The 18034-nt window shown below is 52.8% G+C and overlaps 1 protein-coding gene and 1 long non-coding RNA gene across 2 annotated transcripts in view; one reads left to right on the top strand and one right to left on the bottom strand.

Moving 5' to 3' along the window:
• LOC147096976 (uncharacterized) overlaps nt 1-12383 on the bottom strand; it is a 61081-nt gene extending 48698 nt beyond the window's left edge. The window contains exon 1 of the long non-coding RNA XR_015074452.1: nt 11830-12383. This is a non-coding gene — a long non-coding RNA (uncharacterized LOC147096976). The remainder of the gene's footprint in view (nt 1-11829) is intronic.
• The window catches only part of LOC147096975 (integrin alpha-5-like), a 395891-nt gene that overhangs the window by 302142 nt on the left and 75715 nt on the right, over nt 1-18034 (top strand). Inside the window, 3 exon segments of the mRNA XM_085972686.1 lie at nt 4508-4553; nt 6370-6477; nt 16632-16687. Of these exon segments, the coding sequence (XP_085828812.1) occupies nt 4508-4553; nt 6370-6477; nt 16632-16687 (210 nt within the window).

The following is an 18034-nucleotide window of genomic DNA, read 5'->3' as shown; positions in this document are numbered from 1 at the left end:
ACAGTGGGTTATCACACTCCTTTCACACTCTGCGACTGGGTTCAGTGGGTTATCACACTGTCCTTTCACACTCTGCGACTGGGTACAGTGGGTTATCACACTGTCCTTTCACACTCTGGGACTGGGTACAGTGGGTTATCACACTGTCCTTTCACACTCTGGGACTCGGTACAGTGGGTTATCACACTCTCCTTTCAGACTCTGGGACTGGGTACAGTGGGTTATCACACTGTCCTTTCACACTCTGGGACTGGGTACAGTGGGTTATCACACTGTCCTTTCACACTCTGGGGCTGGGTACATTGGGTTATCACACTGTCCTTTCACACTCTGGGACTGGGTACAGTGGGTTATCACACTGTCCTTTCACACTCTGGGACTGCGTACAGTGCGTTATCACACTGTCCTTTCACAATCTGGGACTGGGTACAGTGGGTTATCACACTGTCCTTTCACACTCTGCGACTGGGTACAGTGGGTTATCACACTGTCCTTTCACAATCTGGGACTGGGTACAGTGGGTTATCACACTGTCCTTTCACACTCTGGGACTGGGTACAGTGGGTCATCACACTGTCCTTTCACACTCTGGGACTGGGTGGTACAGTGAGTTATCACACTGTCCTTTCACACTCTGGGACTGCGTACAGTGGGTTATCACACTGTCCTTTCACACTCTGGGACTGGGTACAGTGGGTTATCACACTGCCCTTTCACACTCTGGGACTGGGTACAGTGGGTTATCACACTGTCCTTTCACACTCTGGGACTGGGTACAGTGAGTTATCACACTGTCCTTTCACACTCTGGGACTGGGTACAGTGGGTTATCACACTGTCCTTTCACACTCTGGGACTGGGTACAGTGGGTTATAACACTGTTCTTTCACACTCTGGGACTGGGTACAGTGGGTTATCACACTATCCTTTCACACTCTGGGATTCGGTACAGTGGGTTATCACACTGTCCTTTCACACTCTGGGACTGGGTGGTACAGTGGGTTATCACACGATCCTTTCACACTCTGGGACTGGGTGGTACAATGGGTTATCACACTGTCCTTTCACACTCTGGGACTGGGTACAGTGGGTTATCACACTGTCCTTTCACACTCTGGGACTGGGTACAGTGGGCTATCACACTGTCCTTCCACACTCTGGGACTGGGTACAGTGTGTTATCACACTGTCCTTTCACACTCTGGGACTGGGTGGTACAGTGGGTTATCACACTGTCCTTTCACACTCTGGGACTGGGTACAGTGGGTTATCACACTGTCCTTTCACACCCTGGGACTGGGTACAGTGGGTTATCACACTGTCCTTTCACACTCTGGGACTGGGTACAGTGGGTTATCACACTGTCCTTTCACACTCTGGGACTGGGTACGGTGGGTTATCACACTGTCCTTTCTCACTCTGGGACTGGGTACAGTGGGTTATCACACTGTCCTTTCACACTCTGGGACTGGGTACAGTGGGTTATCACACTGTCCTTTCACACTCTGGGACTGGGTACAGTGGGTTATCACACTGTCCTTTCACACTCTGGGACTGGGTACAGTGGGTTATCACACTGTCCTTTCACACTCTGGGACTGGGTACAGTGGGTTATCACACTGTCCTTTCACACTCTGGGACTGGGTTCAGTGGGTTATCACACTGTCCTTTCACACTCTGGGACTGGGTACACTGGGTTATCACACTGTCCTTTCACACTCTGGGACTGGGTACAGTGGGTTATCACACTGTCCTTTCACACTCTGGGACTGGGTACAGTGGGTTATCACACTGTCCTTTCACACTCTGGGACTGGGTGGTACAGTGGGTTATCACACTGTCCTTTCACACTCTGGGACTGGGTACAGTGGGTTATCACAGTGTCCTTTCACACTCTGGGACTGGGTACAGTGGGTTATCACACTGTACTTTCACACTCTGGGACTGGGTACAGTGGGTTATCACACTGTCCTTTCACACTCTGGGACTGGGTACAGTGGGTTATCACACTGTCCTTTCACACTCTGGGACTGGGTGGTACAGTGGGTTATCACACTGTCCTTTCACACTCTGGGACTGGGTACAGTGGGTTATCACACTGTCCTTTCACACTCTGGGACTGGGTACAGTGGGTTATCACACTGTCCTTTCACACTCTGGGACTGGGTACAGTGGGTTATCACACTGTCCTTTCACACTCTGGGACTGGGTACAGTGGGTTATCACACTGTCCTTTCACATTCTGGGACTGGGTGGTACAGTGGGTTATCACACTATCCTTTCACACTCTGGGACTGGGTACAGTGGGTTATCACACTGTCCTTTCACACTCTGGGACTGGGTACAGTGGGTTATCACACTGTCCTTTCACACTCTGGGACTGGGTACAGTGGGTTATCACACTGTCCTTTCACAATCTCGGACTGGGTTCAGTGGGTTATCACACTGTCCTTTCACACTCTGGGACTGGGTACAGTGGGTTATCACACTGTCCTTTCACACTCTGGGACTGGGTACAGTGGGTTATCACACTGCCGTTTCACACTCTGGGACTGGGTACAGTGGGTTATCACAGTCCTTTCACACTCTGCGACTGGGTACAGTGGTTATCACACTCTCCTTTCACACTCTGGGACTGGGTACAGTGGGTTATCACACTGTCCTTTCACAGTCTGGGACTGGGTACAGTGGGTTATCACACTGTCCTTTCACGCTCTGGGGCTGGGTACAGTGGGTCATCACACTGTCCTTTCAAACTCTGGGATTGGGTACAGTGAGTTTTAACACTGTCCTTTCACACTCTGGGACTGCGTACAGTGGGTTATCACACTGTCCTTTCACACTCTGGGACTGGGTACAGTGGGTTATCACACTGTCCTTTCACACTCTGGGACTGGGTACAGTGGGTTATCACACTGCCCTTTCACACTCTGGGACTGGGTACAGTGGGTTATCACACTGTCCTTTCACACTCTGGGACTGGGTACAGTGGGTTATCACACTGTCCTTTCACACTCTGGGACTGGGTAAAGTGGGTTATCACACTGTCCTTTCACGCTCTGGGACTGGGTACAGTGGGTTATCACACTGTCCTTTCACACTCTGGGACTGGGTACAGTGGGTTATAACACTGTTCTGTCACACTCTGGGACTGGGTACAGTGGGTTATCACACTGTCCTTTCACACTCTGGGACTGGGTACAGTGGGTTATCACACTGTCCTTTCACACTCTGGGACTGGGTACACTGGGTTATCACACTATCCTTTCACACTCTGGGATTCGGTACAGTGGGTTATAACACTGTCCTTTCACACTCTGGGACTGGGTACAGTGGGTTATCACACTGTCCTTTCACACTCTGGGACTGGGTACAGTGAGTTATCACACTGTCCTTTCACACTCTGGGACTGGGTACAGTGGGTTATCACACTGTCCTTTCACACTCTGGGACTGGGTACAGTGGGTTATCACACTGTTCTTTCACACTCTGGGACTGGGGACAGTGGGTTATCACACTGTCCTTTCGCACTGTGGGACTGGGTACAGTGGGTTATCACACTGTCCTTTCACACTCTGGGACTGGGTACAGTGGGTTATCACACTGTCCTTTCACACTCTGGGACTGGGTACAGTGGGTTATCACACTGTCCTTTCACACTCTGGGACTGGGTACAGTGGGTTATCACACTGTCCTTTCACACTCTGGGACGGGGTACAGTGGGTTATCACACTGTCCTTTCACACTCTGGGGCTGGGTACTGTGGGTTATCACACTGTCCTTTCACACTCTGGGACTGGGTACAGTGGGTTATCACACTGTCCTTTCACACTCTGGGACTGGGTGGTACAGTGGGTTATCACACTGTCCTTTCACACTCTGGGACTGGGTGGTACAGTGGGTTATCACACTGTCCTTTCACACTCTGGGACTGGGTGGTACAGTGGGTTATCACACTGTCCTTTCACACTCTGGGACTGGGTACAGTGGGTTATCACACTGTCCTTTCACACTCTGGGACTGGGTACAGTGGGTTATCACACTGTCCTTTCACACTCTGGGACTGGGTACAGTGGGTTATCACACTCTCCTTTCACACTCTGGGACTGGGTACAGTGGTTTATCACACTGTCCTTTCACACTCTGGGACTGGGTACAGTGGGTTATCACACTGTCCTTTCACACTCTGGGACTGGGTGGTACAGTGGGTTATCACACTCTCCTTTCACACTCTGGGACTGGGTACAGTGGGTTATCACACTGTCCTTTCACACTCTGGGACTGGGTACAGTGGGTTATCACACTGTCCTTTCACACTCTGGGACTGGGTACAGTGGGTTATCACACTGTCCTTTCACACTCTGGGACTGGGTACAGTGGGTTATCACACTGTCCTTTCACACTCTGGGACTGGGTAAAGTGGGTTATCACACTCTGGGACTGGCTGGTACAGTTGATGATATTGGAGTATTACTCGGTTTTTTCAGTTGTATTTCTTTGCTTTTTCAGATGTGATTGTTGGGGCGTTTGGTGTTGATCGTGCTGTCGTTTACAGGTAGGAACGTGAAATTGACCCGTTCACCTCCCATGCTCTCGTTTTATTCGATATTAGCAACTCTATTATTTTGACGCCAATCAATCAGGCTTGAACCATAGTTGGCATCCGATGGATACTCTGTACCAGTCAGTGTGATTTTGCATTGCCGGGTGTTTACGTGGGTCTTTCTCCCGATCGGCCTGTGTAACTTGGGAGGTGTGTTGGAAACATCTGATGGACACGTAAACGCGGTTTCTACCGATCTTCCACTGAAGTTACAGCGGCCGATCAGGAGAATGTCCTGAGGAGATTCCCAGCGCGGGTGTTTATCTGAAAGATACCCATGGAGTTTGGTCAGAAATTTGAAGGCAAGACTGATCCTGGATTTTGTCGAAAGTTTCTCTCCTCTCCTGAAGCCTGCTGCTGGTTGATAGTTTCACAGGGCACAGTCACCCTCTGGTACCACGTCCAAGTGGCCACTCGTCATATATGAACCTAGCTGGGGCGTGGTAGGCAATTGGGCCATGAGGGGCATCACAGCTGAGTCCAACCTTGTGCTTACCTAGCACCTGCGGACTGGAGAGTGACGCAGTTGAACCTGATATGATTTCTTTTCTTTCCGGGATTAACAGGAAGGGTTAAATGTCTTCTGACTTTGTGCTTTTCAACTTTCTAAACACTTGTGAGGTGGATGTGTATCCCTCGCGGCTTTAAAAGCGGAGGTCTCCGGCTCCCCGAGGTCTCCGGTTTCTCCGGTTTTCCCGAGAGCCCCGGGTTCGCACACAGCCGGCGGTTTGTCTGGAACAGGCGTTCCTGATTTGCCGGCAGGGAGGTGACTGGGTCGGTCACTGGTTGTGACACGAGCTGGGCCTTGTACAGGCTGAGGCTGTGCAGATATAACTAGATTGGAGTCATCAACGTGAGCGCCACTATCTGTTCACTGGCCGTCCCAGTAAAATCAGTCCCGTTCCCCCCAGCCAGCAAAACCAACTCCGTTACAAGGAGGATTTCACTGACTTAATGTGGAACGATCGTGAAGTCAGCCGGCATACCCGGGACTCCGCCCTGGCACTGACACTGGTTGTTTTCCAATACATGGGTTAGTTGTAGTGTTACTTCTACCCTCTTGTCCCCTTGCTCATCGCTCTCCTTACACCCTGCTTATCTTTGGCCTCCGTTTTAACTCCCTCTGTCTGGCAGGAACCAGGTGGGGAGTGAGGGCAGTTAAAATGATGAGTTGGGGCCCACTTTGTGATTTGAACTTGAGGCCTGAGTGCGGGAGCAGTGAGTCTCTGCCAGGCTAAGCCTGTTGGGAGCTGCATGGAGAGGCAGAAGAGGAAAGGTCAGTTTTAATTCTTTTTTTTAGTTGCCTAGGAGGGGCAGGAGCAACAGCACCAGAAACCCTTGGGCCACCCTTTGCCCTGGGTGTCCGGAACCCCGCCCCATCTCCTGACTGTCTGGCTGTTGTCTGTTCGGCCTTGTTCTGGATCTGTTCCCTTTCTGGCCTGATCTGACCTGAATGCCTCTTCATAATTTGGGGCCTTACTGCTTCTAAATTGCCAGATACCCGGGAATGGGTCTTCCTAATTTAAATCGAGCCTGGCGTCTTTGGAGACGGCTGAAGAACATTCCCCGTCAGTAGGAAGCGGAGTTTTTGGGAACGTTCCGCTGGGCAGTGTCAATTAACGCTTTAAGTGCTGGATCCCGTTCCGTTCCCACCCCATCAGCCAACCGCGAACGTCACTTGTCTCACGGACTGCGGTATGCTGTTCGCTGACCTTTGTTCCCATAGCAACTGTTCCAGTAACTGACCCTCGATGTCTCTTGGTCCTAGGGCCAGACCCATTGTCCGCGCAAGTGCCTCCTTGAAGGTGAGCCCTCCAGTCTTCAACCCAGAGGAAAAGGGATGCACCATAAATGGCACTGACATCCAGGTCACATGGTACGTATGTTATTCCAGCCAATCGAGAAAGTCTCTCACTGGCTGCACTGAATGGAGTATCCAAGATGGCGGCACATGTACGAATCCACTGCAGTTTTTTAATGGCAGTCTTGTTCTTTACCTCACTGTGTGAAAGCTTCTTCAAACCATGTACGTAAAGTGTATATATTCTCGAGCAGTGTGTGTTTTATCAGCAGGAATGGGGATGGCAGGAATGATGTATGAGGAGAGATTGGGTCGATTGGGCTTGTATTCGCTGGAGTTTAGAAGAATGAGAGGGGATCTCATTGAAACTTATAAAATTCTAACAGGACTAGACAGACTAGATGCAGGGAGGATGTTCCCGATGGTCGGGGAATCCAGAACCAGGGGTCACAGTCTAAAGATAAGGGTCATGGTGTGGAGATGCCGGAGTTGGACTGGGGTGGACAAATGTAAGAAGTCACACAACACCAGGTTATAGTCCAACAGCTTTATTTGAAATCACAAGCTTTCGGAGCGCTGCTCCTTCTTCAGGTGAAGTGGAGAGATGCATAAAGACACAGCTTATATAGTCAGAGAATCATGTCAGATGTTTACAGGTACCCTTTCCAACTGCCATTTGTCGCACCTCGGCAGAGAGATAATCGCAGCAGTCAAAGGTGTGAATGGTGTCCAAACAGGTCAGTCAGGGAAACATTACATCAAAGAACAATGAGGTGGGGTCACAAGGGGTCAAATATTGCAGATGCTGGGGTCTGTATGAAAAACAAAAAAACAGACAAAAAACATTTTTTTGGGCTGGAAATCACAGCAGGTCCGGCCGCATCTGTGTAGAGAGAACAAGCCAATGTCAACTCGAGTCTGGATGACCCTGCGTCAGGTGGGGTTACATGTAGCGTGACATGAACCCAAGATCTCGGTTGAGGCTGTCCTCATGGGTGCGGAACTTGGCTATCAGTTTCTGCTCGACGATTTTGCGTTGTCGTGTGTCTCGAAGGCCGCCTTGGAGAATGCTTACCCGAAGATCGGAGGCTGAATGTCCTTGACTGCTGAAGTGTTCCCCGACTGGGAGGGAACACTCCTGCCTGGTGATTGTTGCGCGGTGTCCGTTCATCCATTGTCGCAGTGTCTGCATGGTCTCGCCGATGTACCATGCTCCTCAACCATCTTGTACACCAGCTCTACAGCAGACGCCGCAACCTCGAAACCGAGATGGAGTCCATGTTCTCAGCCTGTGCTCAGGACGCAGCAGACCAGCTACGAGACACCGCCAAACAAACAAGGCAACGGAACTACGCTACCTACATGCACACCAAGAACAGGAAGCTTGAGAAACTTGGCATCACCAGCAGCAGCAACCAAGCCTCCCCCGGTACCACGGTTGAAACCACAGGGAAATCCATCGTCAACCTGTCCGACCACACCCTTCAACCAGACGAAATTGAAGTTCTCAGCCGAGGGCTCAATTTCTGCCCCACCACCAAAATGGACCCCATCGGTCTCGCAGCAGACACAGAGGAATTCATCAGGAGAATGAGGCTCCGGGAATTCTTCCACAAATCCCAAGATGTCAGCAGCGAACCCAATGAGACAATCAATGATCCGGAACAGCAGACAGAGGGATCCGCAGTGCAGCTACCGAAGAAGAAAGAGTCAAATTGGACCCCTCCGGAGGGTCGCTGCCCTAAGCTTGACATGTATGCTCAAGCTGTCAGGAGATGCATCAACGCCAGATTCATCAGCCGCACTCACAAGACAGTCCAGAATGTCACCCGAGCACAACGCAATGCCATCCACGCTCTCAAGACCAACCGCAACATCGTCATCAAACCAGTAGACAAAGGAGGTGCCATCGTCATACAGAACAGAACGGACTATTGCAAAGAAGTATACCGACAACTGGACAACCAGGAACACTACCCGCAGATCCGACCAAAGAACACACCCGCCAACTCAACAGACTGATCAAAACCTTCGATCCAGACCTTCAAAGCATCCTACATGCTCTCATCCCACGTACTCCCCGCGTGGGAGACTCCTACTGCCTCCCAAAGATACACAAAGCCAACACACCTGGACGTCCTATCGCATCAGGCAACGGAACCCTGTGTGAGAACCTCTCTGGATATGTCGAGGGCATCCTGAAACCCATCGTACAGGGAACCCCCAGCTTCTGTCGCGACACTACAGACTTCTTACAGAAACTCAGCACCCACGGACCAGTTGAACCAGGAACACTCCTCGCCACGATGGACGTCTCGGCACTCTACACCAGTATCCCCCACGATGACGGCATCGCTGCGACAGCCTCAGTACTCAACACCAACAACAGCCAATCTCCAGACGCCATCCTACAACTCATCCGCTTCATCCTTGACCACAATGTCTTCACCTTCGACAACCAGTTCTTTACCCAAACACACGGAACAGCCATGGGGACCAAATTCGCACCCCAATACGCAAACATCTTCATGCGCAAGTTCGAGCAAGACTTCTTCGCTGCACAGGATCTCCAACCAACGCTATACACCAGATACATCGACGACATTTTCTTCCTATGGACCCACGGCGAAGAATCACTGAAAAGACTACACGATAACATCAACAAGTTCCATCCCACCATCAAACTCACCATGGACTACTCCTCAGAATCGGTCTCATTCCTGGACACACGAATCTCCATCAAAGACGGACACCTCAGCACTTCACTCTACCGCAAGCCCACGGACAACCTCACAATGCTTCACTTCTCCAGCTTCCACCCTAACCACGTTAAAGAAGCCATCCCCTATGGACAAGCCCTGCGAATACACAGGATCTGCTCAGACGAGGAGGAACGCGATGGACACCTACAGACACTGAAAGACGCCCTTGTAAGAACGGGATATGACGCTCGACTCGTTGATCGACAGTTCCGACGGGCCACAGCGAAAAATCGCATAGACCTCCTCAGAAGACAAACACGGGACACAACCAACAGAGTACCCTTCGTCGTCCAGTACTTCCCCGGAGCGGAGAAACTACGCCATGTTCTTCGCAGCCTTCAACATGTCATCAATGACGACGAACACCTCGCTAAGGCCATCCCCACACCTCCACTACTCGCTTTCAAACAGCCGCCTAACCTCAAACAGACCATCGTTCGCAGCAAATTACCCAGCTTTCAGGAGAACAGCGACCACGACACCACACAACCCTGCCACAGCAACCTCTGCAAGACATGCCAGATCATCAACACAGATACCATCATCACACGTGAGGACACCACCCACCAGGTACATGGTACATACTCATGTGACTCGGCCAACGTTGTCTACCTCATACGTTGCAGGAAAGGATGCCCCGGAGCATGGTACATCGGCGAGACCATGCAGACACTGCGACAACGGATGAACGGACACTGCGCAACAATCACCAGGCAGGAGTGTTCCCTCCCAGTCGGGGAACACTTCAGCAGTCAAGGACATTCAGCCTCCGATCTTCGGGTAAGCATTCTCCAAGGCGACCTTCGAGACACACGACAACGCAAAATCGTCGAGCAGAAACTGATAGCCAAGTTCTGCACCCATGAGGACGGCCTCAACAGAGATCTTGGGTTCATGTCACGCTACATGTAACCCCACCTGATGCAGGGTCATCCAGACTCGAGTCGACATTGGCTTGTTCTCTCTACACAGATGCGGCCGGACCTGCTGTGATTTCCAGCCAAAAAAAATGTTTTTTGTCTGTTTTTTTGTTTTTCATACAGACCCCAGCATCTGCAATATTTGACCCCTTGTGACCCCACCTCATTGTTCTTTGATGTAATGTTTCCCTGACTGACCTGTTTGGACACCATTCACACCTTTGACTGCTGTGATTATCTCTCTGCCGAGGTGTGATAAATGGCAGTTGGAAAGGGTACCTGTAAACATCTGACATGATTCTCTGACTATATAAGCTGTGTCTTTATGCATTTCTCCACTTCACCTGAAGAAGGAGCAGCGCTCCGAAAGCTTGTGATTTCAAATAAAGCTGTTGGACTATAACCTGGTGTTGTGTGACTTCTTAAAGATAAGGGGTAGGCCATTTAGGACAGAGATGAGGAGGAATTTCTTCACCCAGAGAGTGGTGAACCTGTGGAATTCTCTACCACAGAAGGCAGTAGAGGCCAATTCATTGAATATATTCAAGAAGGAGTTCGATATATTTCTTGCTAAAGGGATCAAGGGATATGGGGAGAAAGCAGGGACAGGGTACTGAATTTGGATGATCAGCCATGATCGCGTTGAATGGTGGAACAGGCTGGAGGGGCCGAATGGCCTACTCCTGCTCCTATCTTCTATGTTTCTATGTTTCTATAATGGATTTTGGGCAATTTCTGTGGCACATCACTTCCCCATAGATCTTCGCCAAGCAGAAATGAGTGTTGCACTGAAAGGGCCGTGTGGTTAAACAAAAAACTGTTGAGTAAGGATGAATGGTGAGATTATCTCCACTGTTAACACTCTGCTCTTCAGTCACATTATTGAAGGGATTGAGTGAAGCCACCGATCAGCGCACTGACCCATCTCCTCAGCCCACACTCCATCCAGTTCCTTGGGTTCAAAAGCAAAAAAGAAGATTCAGAATTGGTGCAAAGTTGACAATCTGAGGCGGCAAGGAAAACTCAGTTTGTGAAATGGGAATGTCCGACTCGTGCAGTCCAGCGTACCTCAAGGATAGGGCTTATGGAAGGCGGGGAATGGTGTCGAGAGAATCACACTTAATGATGTGTCTAACATGTCCAGCACTTGACAGTTGAAGGATACAAAAATGGAGGGCAAAGCACTTCCTCTGCACCGATGTCCCTCGCCTTGAGTACAAGATTCCAGCCCACCACCTCCAAAATCCCAGCTGGGTTCATCCAAACCTGTTAGGAACATGATGCAGTTAGGCCAGAATCCTCGGGAACTGGCTTAGTCTCTCACACCTGTAAACAGAACCATGTGAGGACTTGATCAGCCTCCAGCTGTCTGCAATTCTGGTCACCTGATCCAAGGAAGGAACTTATTGGCCTTGAGAGGGCACAGAGGGGTCAACAGAGAGGAATGCAGGTGTCGGGAATCTCAGCTCTGAGGAAAGGATGGACCCTTTGTAAATCCATCTGATTGAGGCCCATTCTGTAATATTGAGGTTGCTTTGAAGCAGCCGGAGCCAAGCTGGCTGTGTTCAAGATGACCAGGTCTACTTGTGGCCTAACAGCTGCCTCAACCACCCCCTCCCCATCCCGCATCGCCACCTCTACCCTCCCCGATCCTGGTGTCTGTGCTCCCTCATAACGGTCAACCACAACACTCCCTCCCAGTCACCCCCACCCCCCCCCCATCCCGGCCTCCTTTAAGGGCTTACCTGAGGGCCAGTGTTGGCGTCGCAGCGACCCGATCTTCGAGGCCCCTTCTCCAGCGAGCCTCCTGGGGACGCACATTAGGCGTCTGCAGCTCGCCCGCTCGATGCTAATAAGGCCTGAAGCCCAATCGGGGCAGGGATAGCACCCAGCACTCTCTGCACGCCTGCTTTTGGGCGCGCTGAAATTCCTAGGCCACAGAACTCTCACATGTACTGTGATAGATCTTCATTCTCACACCAGCTAAAAGTCCAATTGTCGTCTTTCTGTCTGCTCAGATTCCCAGTGAGCACTGGGCTGTGGGAGCTGACAGCTCCACTCCTCCCTGACTAATGCCTGCAAGGATAACTGTACTCTGCTCTCGAAGGCTGAAGCTTGCCAAAATGAATTCTCTGCAATTTCCCCCGCCCCCTACTCGTGCTCTCTCTGAAAGCTGGGCTTCCTCAACTGCCCCACTGGGACACTGCACATAATTCACATCAGCTGTTCTATGCTCCACCCGTTGCTGGGGTCTAACTGACAGCGTGCTTCTCTGTCAGTACAGTAAGCAGCTGGACGGTATCGGTGAGGCTCCAGCAATGCGCTGTGATGGGTGGGGGGAAGGGGGGGAGGGGGGGAGGGATTGTAACCGGTACCTGGCTGCACTTTTCCCGCAGGCCCTTGGCGTGCGGACTGGAACGTAAAGCTGCCTCAGTCCAGCTGAATGATGTCATTGCCTTGGATTCGCTTGCTCGGCAGTTTCCTAGGTGACGTGTCCTGTGAGCATTGATTTAAAGGCGACTCCTGCGCCCCTGCGCTCAGGGAGACTGGAACCGAGCGTTGTGAAAACCCCTCACCATGGTGAGCAGTCTCATTAACCCCCTCAGCTCTGCCAAATCCAGGCTGAAAGACACTAATTCTTTTGTTTATACCCGAAGGCAGAATCAAAAGCAAACAGGATGTCGCCAGTTAATTCCATCCCCCTACCCTATGTACCACTGCCCCTCTTCTCTTCCCCCCCCCTCACTGGGGTACGGGTCCAGGGTGACTGGCCATGTCCCCCCCCCATACCTCACCCAAGTGGCCATTCTTGGAGTGAGCCCAGACAGAGTATTGGTAGGCTACTCAACCGAGGGAGGCGTCGCAACTGAGCCCAATCCTGTCCCCACAGACACTGGATAGAGGTCAGGACCAGGAGCCCTTACTTTGGGTTTTTTTTCCCCCTTCTTCTCTAACCCAGGACAGTGAGGTCAACTGTAGTGGCCCTGCTGTTGGCCAGGTGGAGACCAGGGCTCGACCCTGGACCTGCTGGTCTGTAGGGCTCAGCTGCTCAGTGAGATTCTGCACGTGCACATTCTGAGTGAGCGATCAGTCACCCACAGCCACAGTCCAACTGGCGGGCCCAACACCAGGAGCTGCTGGTGGCACTTAACCTCCAGAGACATCTCGAACCTGCAGCTGGCATCAGATGGTACACGCTACAGAGCTGCTTCAATGGTCTACTTGCTAGAACGCCACCCTATCTCCTGCCTCAGTAGATTTAATGCTCTCCACACTGACCTCCCCTCCAACTGATACATAGGCACAAAGTTTCTCCTCAAGAAGGATTCTGGCTCCCCGGTGGCTCCGAGCATTACAGAGCAGGAAGGTCCCAGGCCTAATCCTTGGGTCTGTGTTTGGATGAAGGTGTTTTGACACATTTGACCTCATCCTTCTGAAATACCGACCCTGTCTGCCTCTAATCGATTCAATGCCCAACTGAACAGGCAGGCAGGACCTCAGTTTGAAGTCATCTGAAGGTTGGCAGACTTGACCAGGACTGTGGTGGGAGGGCTATCATTGGACTAGGACTGTGGTGGGAGGGCTATCATTGGACCAGGACTGTGGTGGGAGGGCTATCATTGGACCAGGACTGTGGTGGGAGGGCTATCATTGGACCAGGACTGTGGTGGGAGGGCTATCATTGGACCAGGACTGTGGTGGGAGGGCTATCATTGGACCAGGACTGTGGTGGGAGGGCTATCATTGGACCAGGACTGTGGTGGGAGGGCTATCATTGGACTAGGACTGTGGGGGGAGGGCTATCATTGGACCAGGACTGTGGTGGGAGGGCTACCATTGGACTAGGGACTGTGGTGGGAGGGCTATCATTGGACCAGGACAGTGGTGGGAGGGCTATCATTGGACTAGGACTGTGGGGGGAGGGCTATCATTGGACCAGGACTGTGGTGGGAGGGCTATCATTGGACTAGGACTGTGGTGGGAGGGCTATCATTGGACTAGGACTGTGGTGGGAGGGCTATCATTGGACTAGGACTGTGGTGGGAGGGCTATCATTGGACTAGGGCAGTGGTGGGAGGGCTATCATTGGACTAGGACTGTGGTGGGAGGGCTATCATTGGACTAGGACTGTGGTGGGAGGGCTATCATTGGACCAGGACTGTGGTGGGAGGGCTATCATTGGACCAGGACTGTGGTGGGAGGGCTATCATTGGACCAGGACTGTGGTGGGAGGGCTATCATTGGACTAGGACTGTGGTGGGAGGGCTATCATTGGACTAGGACTGTGGTGGGAGGGCTATCATTGGACCAGGACTGTGGTGGGAGGGCTATCATTGGACCAGGACTGTGGTGGGAGGGCTATCATTGGACCAGGACTGTGGTGGGAGGGCTATCATTGGACCAGGACAGTGGTGGGAGGGCTATCATTGGACCAGGACAGTGGTGGGAGGGCTATCATTGGACCAGGACTGTGGTGGGAGGGCTATCATTGGACTAGGACTGTGGTGGGAGGGCTATCATTGGACCAGGACTGTGGTGGGAGGGCTATCATTGGACTAGGACTGTGGTGGGAGGGCTATCATTGGACTAGGACTGTGGTGGGAGGGCTATCATTGGACCAGGACTGTGGTGGGAGGGCTATCATTGGACCAGGACTGTGGTGGGAGGGCTATCATTGGACTAGGACTGTGGTGGGAGGGCTATCATTGGACCAGGACTGTGGTGGGAGGGCTATCATTGGACCAGGACTGTGGTGGGAGGGCTATCATTGGACTAGGACTGTGGTGGGAGGGCTATCATTGGACCAGGACTGTGGTGGGAGGGCTATCATTGGACTAGGACTGTGGTGGGAGGGCTATCATTGGACTAGGACTGTGGTGGGAGGGCTATCATTGGACCAGGACTGTGGTGGGAGGGCTATCATTGGACCAGGACTGTGGTGGGAGCGCTATCATTGGACCAGGACTGTGGTGGGAGGGCTATCATTGGACCAGGACAGTGGTGGGAGGGCTATCATTGGACTAGGACTGTGGTGGGAGGGCTATCATTGGACTAGGACTGTGGTGGGAGGGCTATCATTGGACCAGGACAGTGGTGGGAGGGCTATCATTGGACCAGGACTGTGGTGGGAGGGCTATCATTGGACTAGGACTGTGGTGGGAGGGCTATCATTGGACCAGGACTGTGGTGGGAGGGCTATCATTGGACTAGGACTGTGGTGGGAGGGCTATCATTGGACTAGGACTGTGGTGGGAGGGCTATCATTGGACCAGGACTGTGGTGGGAGGGCTATCATTGGACCAGGACTGTGGTGGGAGGGCTATCATTGGACTAGGACTGTGGTGGGAGGGCTATCATTGGACCAGGACTGTGGTGGGAGGGCTATCATTGGACCAGGACTGTGGTGGGAGGGCTATCATTGGACTAGGACTGTGGTGGGAGGGCTATCATTGGACCAGGACTGTGGTGGGAGGGCTATCATTGGACTAGGACTGTGGTGGGAGGGCTATCATTGGACTAGGACTGTGGTGGGAGGGCTATCATTGGACTAGGACTGTGGTGGGAGGGCTATCATTGGACCAGGACTGTGGTGGGAGGGCTATCATTGGACCAGGACTGTGGTGGGAGGGCTATCATTGGACTAGGACTGTGGTGGGAGGGCTATCATTGGACCAGGACTGTGGTGGGAGGGCTATCATTGGACCAGGACTGTGGTGGGAGGGCTATCATTGGACTAGGACTGTGGTGGGAGGGCTATCATTGGACCAGGACAGTGGTGGGAGGGCTATCATTGGACCAGGACTGTGGTGGGAGGGCTATCATTGGACCAGGACTGTGGTGGGAGGGCTATCATTGGACCAGGACTGTGGTGGGAGGGCTATCATTGGACTAGGACTGTGGTGGGAGGGCTATCATTGGACTAGGACTGTGGTGGGAGGGCTATCATTGGACCAGGACTGTGGTGGGAGGGCTATCATTGGACCAGGACTGTGGTGGGAGGGCTATCATTGGACCAGGACTGTGGTGGGAGGGCTATCATTGGACCAGGACTGTGGTGGGAGGGCTATCATTGGACCAGGACTGTGGTGGGAGGGCTATCATTGGACCAGGACTGTGGTGGGAGGGCTATCATTAGACCAGGACTGTGGTGGGAGGGCTATCATTGGACCAGGACTGTGGTGGGAGGGCTATCATTGGACTAGGACAGTGGTGGGAGGGCTATCATTGGACTAGGACAGTGGTGGGAGGGCTATCATTGACCTCGAGAGTGGGATCTCTAGCTATGAGGTGGAGTGGAATCAGGTCAGTAGCAGTGTTGAGATGTTGGAGATTAAATCCCAACGATCCCAGGTGTGTTATTAAATGCTCCTACACAGAGATATGGGTTTGAGTGCAGCTCATGAACACAGCGAGGAACCGGCTCACCGCATGGTGTGATCCAGAACCCAGGCCAAACCACTGAAGGTCAGGTAGCAAGGATGTGCTGGAGCACAATGAAAGTTTGAAATTCTTTTGTCTAATGTTACCATTTCCTCCTCTTTCACAGCATCAACGTCAGCTTCTGTCTCAGTGCGTCTGGGAAACACGCTCCGGACTCGATTGGTGAGTGTGAGGATGTACCAAAATAGCCATAGTGAGATAGCTACACAGAGCAAGGAGAAGGTCGTTTTGATTCTTTCTCCAGACTGGGTTAGTTAGCAGTAGAGTTCAGTGTAAATGCAAGAATTATTCTAATTTATCTGATGAATGGAAACAGATCAGCCGCGGCTCAGTGGGTAGCACCCTCGCATCATGAGTCAGAAGGTTGTGGGTTTTGGTCCCACTTCAGAGACTTGAGCACATAATCCAGGCTGACCCTCCCAGTGCAGTACTGAGGGAGCGCCGCACTGTCGGAGGGGCAGTACTGAGGGAGCGCCACACTCTCGGAGGGGCAGTACTGAGGGAGCGCCGCACTGTCGGAGGGGCAGTACTGAGGGAGCGCCACACTCTCGGAGGGGCAGTAGTGAGGGAGCGCTGCACTGTCGGAGGGGCAGTACTGAGGGAGTGCTGCACTGTCAGAGGGGCAGTACTGAGGGAGCGCCACACTCTCGGAGGGGCAGTAGTGAGGGAGCGCCGCACTGTCGGAGGGACAGTACTGAGGGAGTGCTGCACTATCGGAGGGGCAGTAGTGAGGGAGCGCCGCACTGTCGGAGGGGCAGTACTGAGGGAGTGCTGCACTGTCAGAGGGGCAGTACTGAGGGAGTGCTGCACTGTCGGAGGGGCAGTACTGAGGGAGCGCCACACTCTCGGAGGGGCAGTAGTGAGGGAGCGCCGCACTGCCGGAGGGGCAGTACTGAGGGAGTGCTGCACTGTCGGAGGGGCAGTACTGAGGGAGCGTCGCACTGTCGGAGGGTCAGTACTGAGAGAGCGCTGCACTGTCGGAGGGGCAGTACTGAGGGAGCGCTGCACTGTCGGAGGGGCAGTACTGAGGGAGCGCCGCACTGTCGGAGGGTCAGTACTGAGAGAGCGCTGCACTGTCGGAGGGGCAGTACTGAGGCAGCGCTGCACTGTCAGAGGGGCAGTACTGAGGGACTGCTGCACTGTCAGAGGGGCAGTACTGAGGGACTGCTGCACTGTCGGAGGGGCAGTACTGAGGGAGCGCCGCACTGTCGGAGGGGCAGTACTGAGGGAGCGCCGCACTGTCGGAGGGGCAGTACTGAGGGAGCGCCGCACTGTCGGAGGGGCAATACTGAGGGAGCGCCGCACTGTCGGAGGGTCAGTACTGAGAGAGCGCTGCACTGTCGGAGGGGCAGTACTGAGGGAGCGCCGCACTGTCGGAGGGGCAGTACTGAGGGAGCGCCGCACTGTCAGAGGTGCCGTCTTTCGGATGAGACGTCAAACCGAATCCATTGTGCTTGTTCAGATGGATGTTAAAGATCCTACGGCACTATTTGGAAGTTCTCCCAGTGT

This window comes from Somniosus microcephalus, chromosome 33 (assembly GCF_052327205.1).
Source record: "Somniosus microcephalus isolate GS21.2 chromosome 33, FLI_Smic_1.0, whole genome shotgun sequence".
NCBI lineage: Eukaryota > Metazoa > Chordata > Chondrichthyes > Squaliformes > Somniosidae > Somniosus > Somniosus microcephalus.
Note: the sequence above shows the minus strand (reverse complement) of the source record. Positions and strands in the feature narration are given on the sequence as shown.